General features: G+C 38.8%; 1 protein-coding gene across 5 annotated transcripts in view; it reads right to left on the bottom strand.

Moving 5' to 3' along the window:
* Positions 1-23,668, bottom strand: part of slc4a4a (solute carrier family 4 member 4a) — a 66,575-nt gene that overhangs the window by 37,296 nt on the left and 5,611 nt on the right. For 4 of the 5 annotated variants that reach the window (XM_017306557.2, XM_081610937.1, XM_081610936.1 and 1 more), the window contains exons 3-7: positions 23,399-23,472; positions 18,027-18,200; positions 6,319-6,454; positions 2,509-2,669; positions 1,047-1,226 (exon numbers count right to left, since the gene is read on the bottom strand). In XM_017306557.2, the coding sequence (XP_017162046.2) occupies positions 1,047-1,226; positions 2,509-2,669; positions 6,319-6,454; positions 18,027-18,200; positions 23,399-23,472 (725 nt within the window). The remainder of the gene's footprint in view (positions 1-1,046; positions 1,227-2,508; positions 2,670-6,318; positions 6,455-18,026; positions 18,201-23,398; positions 23,473-23,668) is intronic. The other variant, XM_008419367.3, reaches the window with a different exon arrangement.

The raw sequence follows: 23,668 nt of genomic DNA, 5'->3' as shown, positions 1-23,668 counted from the left end.
TGATCATTTTTGGGATTAACAGATTAATAAATGGATCCCAAAAGTGCTTAATAGATGTTTTGTTTGTTTAAGAGAATTTGAACCAAGTGAATGAAAAAGTGCCACTTGATGAATTAGAAGTGGAATATATTATTTTATCTTAAATGCACATTTATATTTTACAGTTTTATTTGAATATGTTGTTCTTTCAGACTCTTTACAGTCCAGCAAATGATAAATCAATTACAAAATTAGTTGATAATTGTTTTAATGATGGACTCGTAGTGATTAATCAGATTAATTACAGTTCATTCGTGACTTAAAACTGGGGCAGATATTGTTTCACAAGCCTCCAGGTGGGTTGGGAAATGCCGTTTCACTTCTTAAAATAATCTGAATTTTAATACCCGTTTTTAATTTTTAAGGTTATTCTTGTTTTGTATTCAATTTGTTGGTTGATCTAAAAGGAGAGCAAACACTTTTTCACTGTGTTGTTTAAACTTTTGTGTCGTAAGAGAAGAAATAAGAGAAAAACTCTATAAAATATTTAGATTAATCCTTGACATTTTCCAGAAAATTTGCTAGAAAAATCTCAGAATTTTTTATATTAATCTCAAAACTGTTTCAGAAAAAACAAGGCAATTTTTTTGAAAATCAGAACATTTCTAAGATTCTCCTCAAAATGTCTGATTTTTTCAAGCAAATTTTTAACTTTTCAAAATAAAAATGTCCTTGTTTTTTCTTGAAAATCTCTTAAATTAATCTCAAAATGTTCATTTCAGTTCAGAGTTAGCTGATTCAAGAAGCTACAGAAATGAAAATGCATCAAGAAGTATCCAGTAAATAATGTTTCCCTGCATCTTCTGGTTCCGTATGAAACTAATTTGACCAATTGGGCTCCATCAAGAGTCCAAAACGCTGTCATTTGCAGTTCAGCTCTCAAAACTCACTGTAAATCTCGTCACTCAAATCTAAATTAAATTTTGTATATTTTCTCTGTCGAATCACGACTTTCCCGTTCCGATATTCTGGAGTGAAAAACTGCACCAAACTGGCACCACTGTTACCGTTGTCCTGGTTGGAAAACAGCCTACTTGCGCTGGAAACCGTTTTCCCGATGTCGGCCAGAGAGCGGAGGTTGGACTTCTTGGTCTGGTGGCGGTGTTTCCGTAGCAACGTGTACATCACCTTGTCCTTCAGGTCTGCTTTCAGCTGGCCGATCTCTATCTGGTTGTCAGTGATCATCTCTGAAAGCAAACAACTGTTGCGTCAAATCTTAGTTTAGATTTTGTTGCAATGCAGAAAACAGTGGTATTATTTTTATGTTTTGTAATGAAATTGTCTAATAAATTGATGAATGAATAGACATAGAAGCTCAACTACAGAGATATTTATTACTGTTTTTAATCTATTATTTAGGTTATTCAACCATCAGATTGCTTGGTAACGGGGTTGGACTCGGCTGGAGTTGCTAGGTAACGGGGCTGGGCTCGTCTGGGGTTGCTAGGTAACGGGGCTGGGCTCGTCTGGGGTTGCTAGGTAACGGGGCTGGGCTCGTCTGGGGTTGCTAGGTAACGGGGCTGGGCTCATCTGGGGTTGCTAGGTAACGGGGCTGGGCTCGTCTGGGGTTGCTAGGTAACGGGGCTGGGCTCGGCTGGGGTTGCTAGGTAACGGGGCTGGGCTCGGCTGGGGTTGCTAGGTAACAGGGTTGGGCTCGGCTGGGGTTGCTAGGTAACGGGGTTGGGCTCGGCTGGGGTTGCTAGGTAACAGCACAATGCCATTTCAAAAATAGGAGGTTTTTGAAATGGCACATATAAGTACACCTGCAAGTAACTGAATAAAACTAACTACTCTGTATTTACCTCATAAATATACACAATGTGCTCTACTAGCTTCCTGTTTCATAACATATGAAGCGCCAAAGGTTCTCCAGCTGCTAACATGTTTAATGCAAATCCTTAATTTCACAATGCAGTCGAGACGCCGATCCAAACTGCAGTAGAAAGGACCTTCATACTTGTACAGACTCAATTAGCGACTCCAGGAGTGAAATGTTCCCGTTTAATAGTCTTGCTGGCAGGATATGGTTCTATCTAAAGGTCTGAACTATTTCTAAAAAAGAAGATCAGAAGCCTCGAAGCTGACAGAAGCCAGCCTCGGGGAAACTCTCTTCCTGTGGACGGTTAGTACAGTTAATGGCCCATCAGTCAAAGCGCCGGTTCTTTTCGGGCTGCGCGGTCAATTACATCACATTAATCAGTCTGAGTGGGAGCTCTTCCTCCTGCTCCTTCGTGCAGACCGACACAGAGACGTCATAATCTCAGTGCAACTGGAGACGATGAACTGCCCCTTAGACTGGGGGAGTTTTAGCGCCACCATTTTGATTTTGGAAGCTACTTTCTGAGTCCAGCTAATGCGCAAACAAACCAAAGACGCCTCAGACTCAGACTACATCACACTGCAGGAACATGATGACCTTTATCAGGCTTTGCAGCGCGGCTCCACGGGTCACATGATCAATTCACTCACCAACAACCTGAGTGAGAGTGGACGCCTCCAACTCCAGCATGATGGTGCCTTTCTCTATGCAGGTGCGCAGCTCCAGCAGGCTGTGCAAGGACAGCGTCGCCACGTGGGGTTTACTCCAGCGCTCACCTCCTTTCTCCACCTTTTCCTCAAACTTTATCCACCTGCACAGGCAGCAAAGCAGAAAATAAGGCGTCCAATAAATGGAAACACATAAAACTGATTCAGATTACTATAAAAAATAAAAAATTACAAGATCATGGATGGTCCTTATAGGGCAGTGGTTCTTAACCTTTTTTGAGGTACCAAACCCCCGAGTTTCATATGCGCATTCACCGAACCCTTCTTATTCCTCCTCCTCCACTCCCCACCCCCGCCGACACACAAAATACTTTGCGGTATTCTGATTTAGTAATGTAATTATATTAGCTGTGTTACCACCCCCACGCCACTAGAGGCAGTACCAACCCCGAAAAGATGCGACTAAGGAGCAGATTTAGACTATAGAATTTGGTAAAAAGAGTGGAGCTCCTTCAATCAGTGCTCCTCCGTAGCTCTGATTGGCTAAGCAATGTAACGTGATCCTCTGATTGGCTAAGCAATGTAACGTGATCCTCTGATTGGCTAAGCAATGTAACATGATCCTCTGATTGGCTAAGCAATGTAACGTGATCCTCTGATTGGCTAAGCAATGTAACGTGATCCTCTGATTGGCTAAGCAATGTAACGTGATCCTCTGCATTAAGTGATGGCAAAGCGGGGCGTCATCACGACTTTACACAAGTGTGTCTTTACCTCCGCGGTCGGCAGAGGCTCCGCCGAACCCTTGGGGTTCGATCGAACCCTGTTATAGGGCCTTTAAGATGTCTTCTGCAGAGGTCATAACAGAAATAAGCTGCGTTTACTTTGCAAAAAATAAAAATACAATTTCACAATTTCTGTGTTTCAAATAAATAAGAAATGCAATTAAAATTGCATGTGCATATGTTTATGTACGCGATAAATCGTTAAGAAACACTTTGTGCCATCATTTTCCTACCACTTCCTGTCGTCTTTTGTAACATCCTGTTGTTGATCACATGACTTGTGATGAGAAAAAATAAAATTTCCATTGAAGTTTTGCAAAAATACGGTAATTTCAATACAGCCTCATCATAGTGCAAAAACTTTTTAGAGAAAGTTTTTTGTTTTTACAGCATGTTTTGATTTAGCCAATTAATTTTTTATAATTTCAATTTGCATTTTTATGGCCAATAAAAACGCAGCTAGTGATATTTTACATCGTTCTAGTGCCAACAGCTGCTGGTTCAGGCTCCCAGTCTGTTGATTTACCTCATTAATTAGCTTCAGTTTCATTCATTTAGCGTTTAGTTCCTGATTTATGCCACCATGGCTATTAAACAGGAAATCATTTCTAATCATAACAAATGAGAAAATTAAGAAAAATTATAAAGTTTGCACTAATTAGAAATAAGATTGTTGTCCATTCTTCATTGTGTTTACTTTTTTAAATCAAGCCTGTCAGACAGATAAATAGATTTTTTTTTTATTATTGTTTAAATCCAGCAGGGCTTTGATTTCTAAACCTCTCTCTTTTTGCCCCTTTGTCCTTCCGTAGGGGCAGATAGATGGCAGACTGGGCTGGTTCTGAGGTTTTCATTCGGCCCGTTTGGCTGCCAAACCTGCACTTGGCAGATGGACAACTGAACCCAACAGTGGTCCGGGTTTCTATTCTCCAGTTGTCACCCAGTCCACACGCAGAGGGAGGCATTGCATAATATCTCACCCCTCTACATAAATAAAGAGTTTGCAGAATAATAAGTTTATATTAAATTACTCTGATTTTACAGGTGATTCTTGTGAGAATGCAAGCAGCAATAATGTGACATGTATCCCTGCTGATCTATTTATCCATTTATTTATTTAACTAAGAGTATAAATGCAGTCCAATTCAATCAAAATGGTCAAAATTGAAACATTTATATTGTTTTTAGTTTTAATTCACATTATTTTTGACAAATATTTTGTCAATTTAGTGTGGCTTCAAAGGCTCACTCTGCTTTTAATTCAGTTAAATTCTGTTAATTTATGTTCAATTTGCAATAAATTACACTTCCTTGGATTCAAATTCAGCCACATGCTTTCCTATTTGATCCTCGGTTTAATACGTTGGAGGCAAATTGCATCAGCAGCAATTCCTCACACTGAGCAAGCATGTGGGCACAGTGGAAAGAAACAACTCCCTGGGAACAGGAAGAACCCTCCAGCAGAGCCAGGCTCAACTGATGGGGCGTCAGAGGACAGGAAGTAAACACAGAAAACCCCCAAGAAGGGAAAATGAACGTCGTATTTACGCATTAATCTTGTTTAAGCTCCATTTTGCAGTTATAAATCACTCACTGCATCAAAATCACTTCATTTTCTATCTTATATGATATCAGAAATTGAATTTTTGTAGCTTTGAACTAGTATAAAAACAACAGCTTCATCTTATTAAATGCATAAAATGTTATGCTGTAACTAACTACCATTTAAATAATCGATTATCCTACAAATTACTCTAATGATTAATTGATTAATCGGACAAAAAATGCTTTTCATTTAACCACTTAAGATTATTTTTTACCATAACAGAAGTACATTGAAAGATCCTTTTTTAGATAAGAAAATAAACATTTTATTGCCTAAAATACCAAATGATACAATTAATTTGATGAATACTTGATTATCTGTAGCAAATGATGCATCTGCAGCCTAAAAACTACTGACATCAACGTGTTAAAGTGTTCAACAGGAGGACAATTTCCTCTGCAGAATATGAACCCTGTGAAACTGAAGCTTCCACCTAAGAAGTTCTACAGATTTGCAAAGAAACTGATTTATTTTTCATCTTAAACGCAAAATGTAGATTTTTTTGAGTCTGTCTACTCCAGCTAACGATTAATCACGATTATTTAAATAACAGATTAATCGTTTCAGCCCAATAAAATTTCCTGCAAAGTGCTTCTACAAACCATCCAGCCCAGAGCGATTTGAAACTTTTATCTGCAGGACACACGGTCAGAGGTCAGGATAACAAACGGCCTCATTTGGTGCCTCGAACAGCAGCCCAGGGATCCTGTTTCCCCTGAGACAGTTTCACTCATCCAGCGCTAATGATGCATAAACAATCATCCCTTCTACGTCTTATCACAATAATCTAACAGGCCACACAAAAGAAAGACCTACAATTATATTTTATTAAAGTAAAACTTACTCAAAACATTGCAAGGAGGATCTTTGATTATTTTGTGATGATTAATCGATTAGATGGATTTAAAAAATGCCACAGATTTTTTATTTCATACGTTTTTTTTACAGTAGAAGATGCAAATAATTTGTAGCAAAGGATGCATCTGCTCATAAAAATACTCCAAATAGTTTTTGGACATAATTTGAACCAGGTGGAGATGAAACTGCTACCTGAGGACATATTTACAGAAAATGAAGGATTTCCATCTTACATGCAAAATGTATATTTTTTTATAAAGTTGTGTCTTAATTTCTGGATTGATTGTGTTGCTCTTTTAGCAAATTACCACTTTTAAAGTCTGTATGCTCCAGTTAACGATTATTTGATTATTAACTTTCAAACGATTAATCACGATTAATCTAATTTATGATTGGTTCGATTAATCACAATTAATCATGTTTAATTGCTTACTGAATTAGTTGACGATTACTTAAAGAATCGATTAATCACTGGATTAACCGTTTCAGCTCTGATGTGAAGTCAGTGGGAAAGCCGGTGTCACCTGGGGCAGATGTTCCTACCTGGCCGTCTCCTTCCACTCCATCTCCTGCCCGTCCACCTCCAGTAGCTCGTCCAGCTCGGTGAAGAGCTGCGGGGGCGCCGGGCCGTCATCGTCCTCCCCCAAGATGAATCGGATCCTCTCGGCTGCCGGCGAGACTGCGGAAGACGGAAAGATACTGCGGTTCACAGGCTGGCACTGGTTCCCGTTGGGCAGCGGTTTGGACTTCTCGCCCTCCGCTGGACTCTTCACCTCCGGCGGAGGTGGAAGAGGAGGAACTTTAACCTCCTCTGCATCCTCTTCCTTTTCCTCCTTCTCCTCTTGATTATTGTTTTTGGACATCTTTTAATATTTCAGTGACCCCTCCCAACCCGTTGCTCGCTGAGTCAGCAGAGATTGACACAAGCCCACCCGAGTCCCAGCGCAGCAGCTAGACCTTCATTAAAGCCCCTGGTGGAAGTGACAGCCGTTCTCAGACGCCTTTGCACTTTGCAGAACAGGTAGGAGGGGGCCGATGGGTTTAGGGGTCCCCTCGGTGGCAGCGAGCCCCCGCTCCCTCCACGCCTCCCCTTCTCTGTTCGAACAGGCCTTCACTATTGGTCCTGCTGCCTTGGCAAGTGGCCGTGAAACCCTCATTAACAAATAGGAAATGCTGCACAAACTGGCCTATTCTCCGGCCGTGGCTCGCCTTCGCTCCCCTTTGTCTTTTCATTTGAATATTAAGAGTGTTGCATAACACAAAGCGAAACACGGTTTCAGCAGGATTTATATACTTTTCAATGGATATAAATAAACAACACGATCAGACATTGTTCCAACAAGTGCAAACTAAAATTAAAGCTTTAATGACGGACCACCAACAGTGGTTACATAAAAGCTCAGAGCGACGGGAGAAACTGAACATACAGTTCCAGTCAGCAGCTTGGAAACACTCGCCACGGGAACCATTCATTTGAACAGTTCTTTCTATTGAATAATATACAACATCAAGCTGCACTGACTGCTTTCCAACACCGACCAACATGTTTGATTTTTGGTGATGGCACTCATCAAAATGATAACTTTCCAGTTTTCTGTTTTTATCATTTAAAGCGCCTTGCTGCTGAAATACGTGACACAAAAACTTTGATTTGATTGATCAGTTCCTCCAGGATGTCACAAATGTTTTTATTGCAGTCAAAATCACTGATTTTGTGGTGGTACTTGTGAATATTTGTGAGAAATTTTGTAATATTTAAACTCCATTAAACCTCTTTGAAAATCAGCGTTATTTAGGAGAAAAATACAGATTTTTCACACCAACATTTTATCCTTGTAATAATTTAAAAAGCTTGATTTTCATTACGCACCATATCAGTCGCAGAATATAACTTGGCATCAAGTAAACTAAAAATAAAACTCCAGCTAAAATTTAAAAAGTAAATTTTGATCTCAACTCATCTGTTTTTTTTTAAAGGATAATTTTGTTTACTGGGACTTTGTAATTCATTTAATTTGTCGTTTCTGTTATTTTGTCTATTTCGGATATTTAAAGTTTCGGCTGCTTCCTGGAAGTTTGTTCCAGATTTGTGGTGCGTAGAAGCTGAAAGCTGCTTCTCCAGGTTTGGTTCTGGTTCTGCAGATCTAATGTAGATTTGAACCAGAAGGCCGGAGACGTCTGGAAGACCAGAGCAGCAACAGCAGATCTTTAATCTGCTGTGATGCTAAACCGTTCAGAGATTTATAAACTAACAGTATTTTTAAGGCAAACCTGTGAAGATGCTGCAGCTTTAATCAATGCAACTAAAAATAAACACGTAGATGAATTTCTCTGGGTCTTACTGAGATATTAGTGCTTTAATTCTGGAAATGTTCTTCAGGTGACAGAAGGACGACTTTGTGACCGTCTTTAGGTCTGATTTCATCACTACACCCAGATAATCTGCCATTGGAATAAGTACTTCAAAAACACAAAATAAAATTTTAAGAAATTATTTAATAGTGCTATATTGTGCTGAAAGTTACCTGTAAGTTAGTTTTGTTTTATTTCAAATGTACTAAGACATTTACACTAGAAACTAGACCAAAACTACTTGGTAAGATTTTGTTTTTGTAGTGTGGTTTGAGACAGATAATGTATGAAAAATATGAAGTTCCTATGTCTTTTCCCAGTCCTTTAAAAAAACAACCAATCAGAGTGAGGAGGCGGGTCTTAGCGCTGTTAATCACGCCCTTTAAAACTCCTCCGTTGTTGCTAACATAGCCTATAATGAATGCTCAGGCTAGTTAGCAATAGTGCTGGATTAACGTTTTTTTCTGTAAAGTAAGTTGTTAGTACCTGAGATTGATTGACAGCATTAAGCCCCGCCTCCTGGCTCTGATTGGTTGTTTTGGGTGCATTTCTTCAGACAGCAATAGTAGTTCAGGAAGGAGGTGGAAGATGTAATTTTTTAATAAACTCTCACAACATGGTGACAGTTTTAACAAATATGGAAAAAACATTTTTTGTCAATAAAAGTTGCATAATGGAGCTTTAATCAATAGTTTTAACGACCAAGCAAAGACATCAGATTTCAGCAAAAATTGGAGTTAATCATCAAGAAATTAAGATTTAAAGAACCAAAATTTCTCCACAACATTTTGTGAATTTCTTACAAAAAAAACATCTTCCAGGATATCAAGTGAAGACGGATAAAATGCGTCACTAAGTCGGTATTTTGGGCCGATAGTAGACGAGGTGAAGGATCGCACTTTTCCCCTCATTGTGCATTTCTGCAGCACATTAACAGCAGCAGGTAGAGGCCAGACAAACAGCTGAAAGATTACTGGGTGGAGGATAAACTGTCTACACTTCGCTCCCTCACACACATACACACACACACACACACACACACACACACACACACACACACACACACACACACACACACACACACACACACACACACACACACACACACACACACCAACACAAGCTGCAGTAGCTTTAGCACCAGCCACCTGTTTAATAACATCCCACAGGATATAATTAACACACATTCAGCTGACGGCCACATCTACAGAGACTTACCTCGATTACAGTAAACAGTTAAAACAGGATTTAAATACATATACGGTCAAAAGTGCATGGAGACTATAGCTGGCACTGCAGGGTGAGGGGGCACAGAGTTTACAGAGAGCAGCGGGTGAAAATAAAACGGCAACGACGCATTTAATGAGTAACGTTTTCGAAAAACTTTAGCTTTAAGAGTATTTTTACTCCTCTTTTACTTTAGTACCTTTTATTAAAGGGGCAGTATTGTGTTAAATTGACCTGTTTGAGCTTTACATCATGGTATGATGTGATTCCCTCATCAAAAACATACCTGGACTTTTGCCCCGATTCTTTCATGCATGTTTGAGAAATCATTTAATCTCCATGGCAACCACCCAGCTGTGCAAACAGCCTGGGCGGCCCTAGCCCCGCCTTCTAGGCGCAGCTCCACCTCCACCTCCAGGCTTAAGTCTCCAGACTTCTGCTTGGAGCTTGCATGTTCTCCTTGTGCATGAGTGGGTTCTTTCTGGGTACTCTGGTTTCCTCCCACAGCCCAAAACATGGCTGCTGGGTCAACTGGTTTCTCTAAATTTGTCGTGTGACGGACGACCTGTCCAGGGTGGTTGGATTTTCTTTTTAAATTATTGAACTAATCATTACATTCTGATTTTAACATTTACTTATTTAGCAATAAACATGTATCTATTCAGATCTGTATTTGCTTATTTACATAATTGTTTATTTGTGGAATTACACAATTTTCTTTGGAAAAAACATACATTTATTTTTTACTTGTAAACTTCCTCATGTAAACTTAATTTATTTGGTCATATTTTCAATTTATTTTCAGTTAAATTTTATTTGTTTCCTATATAAAGTGATACATTTAGAACTCATCTTTGTTAGACATGTTTCCAATAAATATATATTTTTATTATATTTTTGTTAAATATATACCTACAATACACTTAAATATGCTAACAATGATTTTTCACTATTCATGTTTGTTAAACGTGTCCCCAACAAAATTATATATATATATATATATATATGATTCATGGTATTAATTTTTTCATTAATCAGTACTATCCTCCAGATGCTGCATGTTTGACTCCGTCAGCGTCGAGCCGAGCTGGGAACAAGCTCGTCTTGGCGTCAGAGTCGCGCTGTCCCACTCAGGCAGTTGCTAAGAGCGCTGTGGGCGGGTGGGAGAGGAAGGTGGGCACAGGGGTAGTCTGAAAGCAAAGAGGGCTGAGAGCAAGCACGAAAAGTTCGGATAGAGATGAAAAATCCCCGTCGTTCAAACGCAATTTCAAAGCGCTGTGCGCTCCAGCCAAGAGCCACCGGCGCACAAAGAGGACTTTGTCCCAGCAGCAAAGGCTCATGGGATACGAGACAGAGGAAAGAATGCCTGCTGCCCGGCAGAAAGCTTAGTGTGAATGCCACGAAAGGCCCGTTCGGTCCCACTCTTGACATGCATCCTACACAAACACCCAGCGTCTCCTCTGACCTTTCTGAAAAACACGACTAAATATGAGCGGCAGGATGGAGTAGCATGTCCTCTGTCCGCGGTAAAACATGCGACGGTAATCCCACTTTACAGGGAAGCTGTACAGGAAATGTTTTCCATGCCAAAGAGTCTGAGATTCAGTATGCAGGGCGGCCAGCACGCAGGCCGGGAACGGGGAGCGGGCTGAATGCAGAATGTCACCCCGGGGGAGGTTCATTCAGGGCTCAGTATTTATACCCAGGACATCCAGTTCTGCCGTTTCATTAGGAAAACCCAGGCAGATGAAAACGTAACAAATACCAGCTGTTTGGAAAACAACCTGAAATTAAATGAACTCTGTGGACTCTGCAGGTACAAGCATACCTTAACAATATGTACGATATGTCTGCATCGGTATCGGCCCGATAAATGAAACCGGGCCGATACCAACACCCAATATTTATTTATTTATTAGAGTCTGCTTATGAATGTTTTTTTTTTCAAAGGTGTCAAAAGGTAAAGAAATATGTATAATATCAGTAAAATTTGGTTATCAGCCATAACAGCAATCTGATATCGAATATCGGATGAATATCAGATGAATATCGGGTAAATATCGGATGTCGATATCAAATTATCACATCTTCCAGTCCCTGCTGCTTAATTTATTCAGCATCACAAGATCTGTGAAAGTTAATAAACTTTTTATCTCTGGCTCCAGATCTTTTGAACACAGACATTGAATGAGAGCTGATTTTTTTCCCAAAAAGAAAACGAACATTAGACTAAGTTAAGATTATAACTCTGACGGCTAAAAGGTCAAATTTGTGGTATTATGGGTAAAGAGACGACATTGCTTCAAGTAGTCAGCAAGTTTCATCCAACTCCAGACCGGTTGTCACATTCAAAAGCAGGAAGTGGACTACAGAGCAAAGCATTCTGGGTAAATACAACCAAAACAAACATGCTAACTAGCACTAGCAGCAGAAATGGCTCGTTGTCTTTACCACCGAGAAATCCTAAAATCTGACGCCACTCCATTTTGTTTATATTTTGAAAAATTTTGTGCTCAGTGTCTTCTAAAGACGTTTTGGTGTCGTTTTCTTTAGAGGTCCTCGGCGCAGCGCCCCCACAGGTGAGGAGGGGAACAGGTTTTTGAAAGAGTTTGATTTATTTGACTCAGTGCAGTGAGAGAGAGAACCACAGCAAATACAAATATAAACATTAATAATAAAACAAATGTTGCAATTTTGGTTGCTCATCAAACCTACTTTAGAAATTCAATCCATTAATTTTTTAATAGCAAAACGGTATTTTCCCCAACAGACGCTCCTGAGGAACACCAGATTTAATATTCAAACTAATTCCTAAGTAAAACGAAAAACAGAGTTTGACATGTGACTTATACATTCCTTTCCTACATAAAAATAAAATTATTTTATAAATATTTCATGATTTTGTTTTATTTGGAAGCAGAAATGTTCATAAAAATTACGATATTTTCCACAAATTTAAGTAGTTGATCTCCTATTATTTAATTTCCCTTTGGGATCAATAAAGTATTTTTGAATTTGAAATTAATTTTCAATATATTTTAACTAAATTATGAACCACATTAGTGGTTTTCAAAATCCAGTCTGGAGAGAATTCAAGGTTAACTCGTTTGCCTTTAAATGATCCTCAAACATAATCCAGATTAACGTGGGGTCATTAAGAATCTTAACTTTCCTACAACCAGAAGAAAAACCCCACATTTTCTGAGCTGACCTTAAAAATCCAGACGTCTCAATCCCAACAATCCAACCTGGACATAAAAGTGAAAGTTTGATCTGAAATGGGGGGGAAAATAATCTAACTTTGGGAAAATTAAACCCTTTTCAGACTCAGCAAAAGTATCCAAGTAATCTCTGTAATCCAGTTTGAGGGAGCATTTGATCCTGGTAGAAAAAAGATGGGATTGAAACAGAACATGCTCATCAAAACGAGGAGGGGTCAAATAGCTGCATGGACACGCAGCTGACCCTGCAGCGTCCATCTGACTAAACAAGAGGACAGACAGAAACTTCCCTGGAGGCTTTTTGTTTCCCAGGGAGAGGAAGATGGAGGGAACACCAGCAGGACATAAGGTGGACCGCGTGCCGCTGCCTGCATGGCAGATGGCTGCAAAGAGCAGAGGCCGCATCCAGCAAAAGTTACAGATTTTACATTTTTACCTCCAATAAAACCCAAAACATAAATAAAAGAACATTTTAAATGTTACAATTTAACCTGCTTAGCCACATTTAGTCAGAAACTTTACTGTATTTACTTTAGTTCTTATGCAAAAGACCAAAACATTTGAGCGTAATTGTGAAGTGATTTTGTGATTTTACCTCATTTTATGAATAAAAAAACTGAAAAGTGTGGTGTGCATTTGTATGAACTCCCCTGAGCTTAAGTTTTGTAGAAATACCTGTGGTTGTAATTTCAGTCACAAAACCTTTGGGACACACGCAGAAATATTTCTAGATTCTTCTTTCCGAAACAGAATAAAACAGATCATCGATCGCCAAACTTATTTCTACACATCTAAAAATGTCTAATATATCTGAAATTTACATTTTACTCAATTCTAATAAAACAGTAAGAAACTGTCCTGTTTGACTCTGAGTTACGTGTAATTTCTGGAGGTCCAGTGTAAAAGAAACAAATGCCTAATGTGCTTGAGGAGAACGTGCAGAAATGCTGCACTTATCTTTTTTAATGTGCTGTTTGTGCTTTAAACTTGGACATAACTGGAAGCTAAAACCTGCAATAACAAATGCAGGTTTTAGCTTTTTTTCCAGTTTTTCTATGGAATAACTGCAACAAATTAACAGAACAATGCTAAAAATAAAATACTTTCTTACCTCTATTTGTCTTGGAAACTATGAGCTTGTTCGCTCCACATCCTTTGTGCTTTTATTTATTTTAAAGCCTAAAAATCAACATTTAATGGTCATTATTTAAAATTTCCTGTATATATTTAACAAAAATGCTCATTTTTCAATTTCTAAAAGTTTGTGCATGTCTTCAAATATAAATAGAGTTTCTCTAAATTAAGTAAAAAGCACAGTAAAGTTTTTTAAACAGCATAAATGTAAGTAGTTTCCATCCACCTCAGCTCACATCATCGCCGAGTAAAAATTCAGGAAAGTTACCAGCGAGCTCAAACGTCTGTGGTCCGACCAGCAGCAGTCCATTACATAAGACCGCATGCAAAAGTCTGTTTACATAATAAAACAAATGAACAATTTGGTTTTTCCTGACTCTGTTTGTTGTGGTTTTTCACGATGAGTGCTTTCATTTCATGGCGGTTTTTACGACAGCCGCTACGTTTTTATTTTTTGTTCCACCAGCGCCAGCAGGCCTGTTGCCTGCTAACAGCACGTCAGAGTCCCACAGCCTCAGGCCAACGTTGTCGCCTCTTCCATGAATGGAGGATTAATATTATCGCTGTCAACAAGCCGGCGTGTTGTGGGTTCGTAGTCCTTGCTCAGCAGTCTGACTTCAGATAAAGATTTTTAGGAATTAAACATGACTCCGCTATTCCCATTTGACACAAACGTCTGGACTTTGACTGGGCCGTTATAACAAATTAACAGATGTTAATCAATTCCATTCTAAGTATTTGCAGCTTTGAACTGATTCTTTTTCAGCTTGAAGGTGAAACTCCATTAACATTTGTTCTACCCTTTAGCAGGTTTTCCTCCAGTGTCTTCTGTTATATCTTCTGCTTTAGCATAGCTACTTCTTTAGCATAGCTTTCATTTTGGTCCAGGTTTCGTTTAAAAAATAGCCTGACTCCTTTTAACACCACTTCAGTTTTAGCACTACTTACATTTTTTGTAAAGCTTCTGATTTAGCATAATTTCTGTTTTAGCTTAGCTTCCATTCCAGCTTTTTCCTGTTGTGTTGTGGCGTTCAAACTTAGTTGGCCCTTGTGGGCCACCATATACGACGGGTTCCTGCAAACTTAAACCGTCAGGTGAGACTACAAACTCGTTCAGGAGGAATTTGTTCAAAGTCAGTGACTCAATGCAATCGGCTGAGTTAGGAAACATTTTACCAGCTGACATAATAAACTGTAAATAACATGTATGCAGTTGGCATTAAATCCGTTAATATAATTAGATTGAACTTGCATGTTTTTGTCTGTAAACTGAATCATTTGTTATGCAAGATTTTTTGAGGCAACATTTGCTACATAAATAAACTAAGCAGAAGTTAACTTATGTTCCCTGAAGCCTTCAAAAGACGATTTCATTGAGAGGTTTAAGGAAAAAAAAGCATGCCACACTTTTCAGATCTGGGGTTGTTTTTTCACAGAAAGTATAAAACATTGAAGTTTGATATTGCTATGCAAGAAAACGTGGAAGAATAAACTTTTTTGGTATCTATCAACATCTTATCTCGACTTTTTAATCTCTAGAGATCAAAAATAAACTGAGTAAAGAAGGTTCATCCTGCTAATGACGTATTCTTCAAAATATTAGCTGTGATTTTGTCAAGACACAATCAAAGGAGCAGACAAAGGAATAACTGCAGTGTAAGAAACAAGATAAACATAAAAATAAAATAGAAAATCTAATACTCTGGCATTAATCCAGTCACAGATTGGATTTCTGTGCTTGAGAAATCCCGTCATCATGCGTGTGTGTGTACACATAAAAGTCCAGTCCTGGCATGTTTTGGCCCTGTTGTCGCATCACGTGCATGTGTAAAATGATATCATTTTCTGGAAACGTCAGAGCTCCGTCTCATTACTGGATTTGACAGAGGGGCAAGAGCCAGCTAAGCCTTTACACAGTGGAAAAATGTCACACCGTTGTGCAATCAGAAAACTGCTCCAGTTTTTTTCTTTCCTGAACTACAAGCTATTTAATGATGCAATCAATCTGTGATCGTTAGCCGCTAACGCATCTACATGTTATGGTAATCTGCTGCACAAGACAAATATTTAGGACACATTTTTGACTGTTTTTGTTTCATTTTGAAGCATCTGTAGTTTCAGATAAGGGAGACTCACCCAGTACTGTCAGACTGATATTTTATGTTAATTTCTTCCATCCAGAGAATCAGGTTAACCCTTCTGCTCCATGTTCAGCCATATTTAACTGTGTTGTATGAGAATTAAATGTGCCACTTTTTCTACAAATTAAATGTAGAAACAGAGTCAAAGAGTGGAGGGCTGTCAGTCAATCTCAAAATCTAGACTTTGTTAAAACTGTTCAGCTAATTTCAGCCAAACGCTTGCAGAGAAGATTGATGATTTTCCAACATGAAGCCCCTAAAAGTACAGTATGTGTTTCAGGATCACCTTCCTTTAGATTTAAAGTTAAATTCATTTCAACAAGTATTCAAAGAGTTTTCAAGTACAAATGAGAAACGCCTCAAACAGCATTAAGTTTTGTTCGATTACTTGCCAAGAAGGCCAAGATGATCCGAAGATTACCATCAACTAGCTAAAGTTTGTCATGACATGCTGTGTAGTTTTGCTCCTGCTACTCCAGCGTTGTAGCAGTACTTTACTTTTTTATTGTTTATTTATAGGGACAGATGCAAGAAACATAAATACAGAGGTCCCCAAACTTTTTCCTGTGAGGGCCACATAACTTTTCCCTTCTCTGGTGGGGGGCCGGAGTCAGTTTGTAACAGAAAAAGTGTTACAAACTCGGGGGTTGCGCGTTACTCGATTGATTTTTACCCAAAAACCGTTAGTGAAATGGTCACTGGGACTGACTAGTATATATTACATTGAGGGAAAGTAACTCAATGCAAACAACCGCACTGATTAAATATCAGTATATCAGTAAATATCAGTTCCCTAAAAGATGGCAGCAATGCGCCATGCAAAACAAAACACCCACAGTTTACAGGACACACTTCCTACTAAAGAGCCCCCTGGTGGTTGAAGAAAAATCCACATATAAACCGGAAAATACAATATATGAAAAAAAATCGGAATGCTCTCTGTTATTCAGATTCCTGTGAGGGCCACATGAATCTGAATACCTGTGGCCCGCCTCCAAATGTGGAGGCCCGCGGGCCGCAGCTTGGGGACCACTGATCTAACACCCGCATCACTATGTATTCGTCCCTAAACGTATCACTAGTGTGGTGCATTTTCAGCCCCAGCAGCGGGAGCCTGCGGTCCGAACAGCTTCAACAAGAAAGAGCTAATCAGCCAAAACACCACATGCGCTGAACAAAGACGACAAAATAAAGTTCAGCTTTTAGCTCCATTTGGTAAACTTTATAAGCCTGTTGCAAAAACTCAATTAATTGCATGATAAATTAAGAGGAGATGAATAATTTCCATTTGCATTATTGTTTTTCTCTTTTCCTACCAAAAACTGGATGATAAAAGTTTTCAGTCTGGTGTTTTGGCCTCAATTAGTTCTTTTTATTACGGCTAATTTTATTCACAGAGACGTTATAAATCATTTTATTTGTTGTTTCTGTTTTGTTTATTTTGGATATTTAAAACATATTCCAGTGTTAAATATTTATTAGGATGTAAAGTTTATTGATCTTTGAGAACGGGTTCTTGCATTATTATTATTATTATTATTATTATGCCATTAGCATTATATTAAAAACAACAAAATCTTCGTTTATAACAAAAACTTCTGGGACAATTTACTGTTTAAGTTGTTAGCCGTCGACTTCTGCAGGTGAACTGCACTTTTTTCTTCTGCAAGGTTGGATTATTCAAGCTTGATTTAAAGATGTTAGACGTAAAAACAAGGATGTCAAATCACCTCAATGACCGATACAACAACATTTTACTTCATTCTCTTTTACCATTACACATAATTCCCTTCCTGAAGTTCATCGATTTTTTGTTTTGGTTCCTGAAACCTGCAAACCCCAAGAATACAAGCACCACCTTATATGTATGTGTAGGTCAACAATCGAGGTCAAAATGGGAGGAAACTGCAAAAACACTTGGTAAGATTTTGTGTTTTTGCAGTGCTGTGCTATAACAACCATCAGATGCAGTGAAAATTCATTTTCCTCTGTCCAAAATAAACGTGTCACTCAGCAGGACATGGCAGAGCTATTTCTGGCCACTGAGTGGACTCAGCAACTTTGTTGGGGGTCACAGGATGTTACGGGGGCATTTTTTTTTGAAAAAGTGAGCAGCCTTCAGCAGAGAGAGGCATGAAACCTAATCAGCACTGACACGGAGTCCATCAGAACTTACCAAGCGGTTTGAGGATGCTGTTGCTGGCCTCGTCGTTGTTTTCTGTGTCTGACTTGTCAAGCTCGCTCCCCGTCAACTTCTCCTTTCTGTCCTTGTGGCTGGTTCTCCGGCGGTGGCGCCTCCGACGCCGAGAGCTTTTAGGAACACGCACTCCGATGTAAATGGTGTGGTGGCCTGCAAAAGGCACAAAAGAGAAACAAACTCATGAGATCTGGACATTCAGACCACGTTAAATACAAATATTCTTTATATAAAATATTTAACACTGGAATATGTTTTAAATATCCAAAATAAACAAAACAGAAATTACAAATAAAACAGCCATCATGTGCTTCACAGCTGTTTTATGGATGCAACTAACGATTAATCAACTATTCTGACGATTAATCGCAAAAAATGGCACAATTAACATATTTTTAATTCAGGCCTTTTTAATAAAAAGTTAGAAAGGCAATAAATCATTTTTGAAATAAAAAAATTAATATTTTATTGCCTAAAATGCAACATCATTGCATTCCTTTTGTAAATCAGGTGATTTTGCCTCAAACAAAAAATGTTTTTATCTAAAATGCAAATTTTCTTCTTGTAAAGTTTAGGCCACTCTAAGTTGCATTTTATGAGTCTGTACACTTCAGTTAACGATTAATCGATTACCAAATTATTTGATGATTAATCAAATCAATAATTTCATGCCTGTTAAAGTAATTACTTTTGGGAATTACAGCATATTGAGAGTAAATAAATCATAAAGTGAGTATTACAAGGTGCAGAGGGAGTAAAAAGAAAACTACATGCATAAACCACCATTCCTCACTAAAGACTTAAGACAGAGCAGCAGGGAAATAAAGGTGGCGGTACCCTGTCAAAACAAATACTCCGACAGAAAAAGAAGTGTCACATAACAGCAAAGACGCCAAGACTGTCAGCTTAGCTTCAACCCTCCTATATATGTTGATATAATAACAAAGAGAACATGCAGCTTTATATATGGTTAGGTGGTTTAGGGTCAAAGAGTTTATGTTGCATTTTGATTCTCAATAGAAACCTGAGATAAAGGCATTGAAATTCAACAGGCTTCTTGATCATGTGAATTGTTTTTAATTATCTATCTGGTAAGTTATCAATTGCTTTGATTGCATTTTGAGGTATTTCAACCACATCTTGCTCAAAGAACATGATTTGTTTTTCAAACTTAGACAGTTTGTTTGGAAAATGAGGAGAAAAGCCTCATAAAACTGTCAACAAGTTTTTGTTAACAAACACAAACTGAAATTTCTTCGCCACAAGAGAGTTGCTAGCAAAGCTGCCGTTTGGTTTCCTGAACAACAGCTGCTATGCTAAGTGCTAATCACAATATCTAGTTAAATATAAATACAGCAAAAACTCAGTAAATTTCTACAGGGTGTAATAAAATAACTAATGACATTTTTTAATAGAAAAGTTTTGAATAAGCTGTTTTAGATGGTAGAATCTGGCTCTCGAATGCTTTGAGTAGCTGTTAGCTTAGCAACGGCCATCCGCTGCCTGCTAGCTGGACGTTAGCTCGACTCTTTGAATGGTTCAAACTTAAAACTCTCCAAAAACCATACAAAATATATATATATATAACTTCGTGTAAAGTGTTCTTTGTTCACTTATAGTTCATTTTAAAACCTTAAAGTATTGTTAGAAAAGTTATCAAATGTGCAAAAACCACACAAAAATAAATTGGTAACACCAAAATCCAACGCGAATTTGACAGTTTTAGATCAGTTCTGTAACATAATTGAAGTAAAACTAAATTTTAAAGAAAATATAATGAATCAGAACCATTTAAAAAAGGAAAGATTTATTGACTTTTCACAAAAAGCGCAAACACCTGAAAAAAATTGCATTTTGGTAATAGTTTCCAGCACAGATCTGGAAAAATAACTAATACAAGCTCAAGTTTGCAAAATTGCAAACTCAAGCGTAGAAACTTCTTTTGCCAAAACATTTTGTAAAGATCCATCCATCAGGGTTTCAAACAGGTTACTGAAAAGACATTTTGTCTTAGGAACATGTTTTCTAAAAGGGATCAAAAAGTAGTGAAACAACAGAGCATCAGTGTCAAATGTCTCCTTCTGGACCAGTTGGAGTAAAGCTGAGCCAAGCACTGACCATGACCCCACAAGCAAGTGACTGAACCCCTCAGCATCAAACAATGATCTGTCTTGGAGCACAATAGCCTTCATTATTCGCTCAAAGCATAATGTCCTGGTTTTTGTTTGTTTTGTCTAATCCATCAGTGGTTTACTATAAACTCTCAGTATCAATGATGCAGAAGATTAAACACAATTACACATTACTGCTAAAAATCCAATCAGGAAAGATACCTGTGTTGATGTAAAAAAAAAGAATAATAAAAAAGATAAAATAAAACAGGTGGATGTTGGAAGAAATCGTCAAGAGTTTTAGCCAGCATCACCCACATCAGAACTGCAACCTGGCGGGTTTTGGGGTCAACAAAAGCGACCCGTGTCGCGTGTTTATGGGACAACATGAAAACACAGGATCAGTCAGGCAAAGAAAATCCTACCAGCATCTTCTGACAAAAAAAAAGGACCGATTACAACTAAAACTTAACTTTTGTTAAAGTCGAGCTAGGTACGGTAATTATCTGCACATTAAAAATAGGATTAAACAGGCAAATAATGTAAAAAGACTTTATGCCTATTGCTGTTGCTTCAGTGGTCCAAAAGTCAAGGTCCAAGCGGAGAGGCATCCATGTTGCTCGAGGTCCAGAGCGAAGTTTCCACCATCAGCGGTGGTTTGGGAAGAAACGTTATCTGCTGGCGTTGGTCCACTTTGTTTTATCAACTTCAAAGTCGGCTCAGACGTCCTCCAGGAAACTTTACAGCCCTTCAACCTCCCCTCTACTGACGAGCTTAACGAAGACGATGGCTTTGCTTTCCAGCGCGACTTGGCAGCTGCTCACGTTGCCTAAATCACCAAAACCTCATTTTATGGCCAAGATGTCACTGAGCTGCGCTGGCTAAAAAAAAAACTGTCTTCAAAAACACAAGAGCCATCGATGCAGATGAGGGACGGAGCGTCACGGCCTTTATTTTTATTTACGGAACAAAATTCTAATATTCCGAGAGTAAAGTCATTATTATGAGAATAAAGTTAAAAATAATGCAAGAATAAAGTCGTGAGTAAAGTCATATTAATGACTTGGCTCTCAGTAAGATTGTAATAATGCAACAATATAGAATTATTATTATTATTACCAGAATGAAGCTGTAATAGTACAAGAATAAAGTCAGTGTTGGGAGAATAATGCCACAATATTATCACAATAAAGTGGTAATATACAAGAATAAAGTAATATATTATTGAAGCATTACATTTACGTGAATTTCTCCATGAAAAATAAACATTAAAACGAGGCCTGTTGAGCATCGTGTGAACCTGTAATTAGGTATCGCTTTTATCTTTTATCGCATCAGCATCAAATTATCATCAGACGCAGGACTTTGAAACGATTGTAAAAATGACTGAGTCCGTTTCAAAGAAAGAATCGGACCGACTTCATGAACCTGTCCCAGCTCTCATCTCAATAAAACAACTTTTTTCATGCAATTTTTCCAACTTTCTTATTGCAACACTGAATATTTATTCTGCTACTTTTATGACTTTACTGTCATGACATGCTGACATCTAGTATGGCAGTAATACCATTAAGTTCTCAATGGTATTCTACTTTATTGAGATATGACACCAAGATATGACAATAAAAAAAACAGGCAATGGCATGCGAGGCTTTAATATTACGATGGAGCCTTCATTTGCCAAGACTGAACATCCTGAAAGACGGAGAAACAGGAGAGAGGAATTAAAAATAGTTGAGCCAAGGCTCTGGACAGGAAGATTTTCACGCTGCCAGAGCAGCTTTGTCAAACCACTTCCTCCTCTCCTTTTAGGAGGTGGATGAAAAACAGCCTGTAAGCACACACTGAATAAAACTGAACATTTTCTGGGAGGTTTGTGCAGCTCGCTGGGTTTTCCACCAGAGGAAACCGTACGACCTGATCTCCTAGCTACGACAAAGGCGCTGGGAACTCCCCAGACCAGTAAGGAGGATGGCGACACACCACAGACCCCTGACCGCATACCAATACGAGCACCTCCGAAAGATGCTGCTAAAACGTGACAGATTATCCGACAGAACTAACATAACAGAGATAAATCAGATACAACGGTTTTACATCTTCCATATTTGGTTTTAAAGGGGATCTATTATGCAAAGTTCACAGTTTGCACATTTCTGTATTTCAGTTTGGGTCTCAACTGCTTGTAAAAACAGTCCAGACAAACCATCCGATCGGTTTTTGGCAATAAGCTGATGTCTTTTAGGAAAATGAGCCGTTTCAAAAACCTCTGGAATGTAACAAATCAGCACGCACAGCGCCGTTACCTAGCAACCCCAGCGGAACTCTGGCGGGTTACCTAGCAACCCAAGCCGAGCTCCAGCATATCTGGTCACAATGGCTGCAGGAAAAGATAAGTGTTTTGTTGTGGACTTTTCTGTTACTTGTGCAGGAGGCTTCACTTCTGCTTTTCAGAGATGTTCGGCTGTATTTCTTAAATTTTGTTGTGCTTTTGATTGTGCACAATGAAAACGAAAGAAATTCTGAATACGCGCCATTAAGGTTAAGGACATGTTGACTGTTTATGTTTCAAAACAGAACCGCATAAAGAGGATCTTGCATCGCACACCGCACTCGGTGTGTACCGTTTCTCTTTCCCATTCTGATTTGGCAGTGCCATCTTTATTTCTGTATCAACTGGATCCTCTTAAGGATGAGTAGCAGCACACTCTTCTGGGTGGAGGCCAAACTACAACACTGAAAGAAGGTCTAATCAATTGGAATAAACCATTAATTGACAATTAATAGTAAATTGTCTGCATGCCTGGTTCCAACCCTTTTCCAACATTTTTTGAGTAAAATTAAACTACTACTAAAAATAAAGACTTTCTTAGAGGTGCTAACAGGTTTAGAGGTTGCTGCACGTATCATTAGTACTCTACCAGATTTTTTCTTCTTCCTTGACGTCCTGCCGGTCTCTCGGGGGATTAGTGAGGTAAACACTGGATCACATGCTCTGCGTTCTACATCTTCACCTTGCCAGCTCATTAAATAGGTAAAGACCAGGCCGTACAGTACAAACAGGAAGTGTGCCAATTTGGCACTCGTTAAGAGTCTCAACATTCATCCTGCTCCCATCAATGAGCGACTTTCCTTTGAAAAGACGACACCAGACTTTCCAAACCTACATCATCCAGTAGATTGAAGGTAAAACTGCTAAAACAAGGGAAGTTAGAGTAAAATAAAAACAGGTAAACTCACCTTCTACCTCCTCCTCGTCACAAAGGTGTTTGAGTAAGGACGCCCCGCGGTCCACCACCGCCTCGTCCTCCATCCTGTAGTAGTAGAAGAGGAAGAAAGACTGTTCACACTTCTCCTCCAGCGACAGCGTGGAGCCATAGCGCTTTGGCTCGTTGACATGCAGTAAGTTGGGACTGGGGCTCAGTCTGGTGCTGCTGGTGGCGCTCATCTCCGCCCATTAAAGAACCATAAAACACCAGAGGCTGCACCAGCGAGTAAACAAGCCCAACT

This window comes from Poecilia reticulata, chromosome 9, assembly GCF_904066995.2.
Source record: "Poecilia reticulata chromosome 9, P_reticulata-male-v2, whole genome shotgun sequence".
Classification (NCBI taxonomy): domain Eukaryota; kingdom Metazoa; phylum Chordata; class Actinopteri; order Cyprinodontiformes; family Poeciliidae; genus Poecilia; species Poecilia reticulata.
Note: the sequence above shows the minus strand (reverse complement) of the source record. Positions and strands in the feature narration are given on the sequence as shown.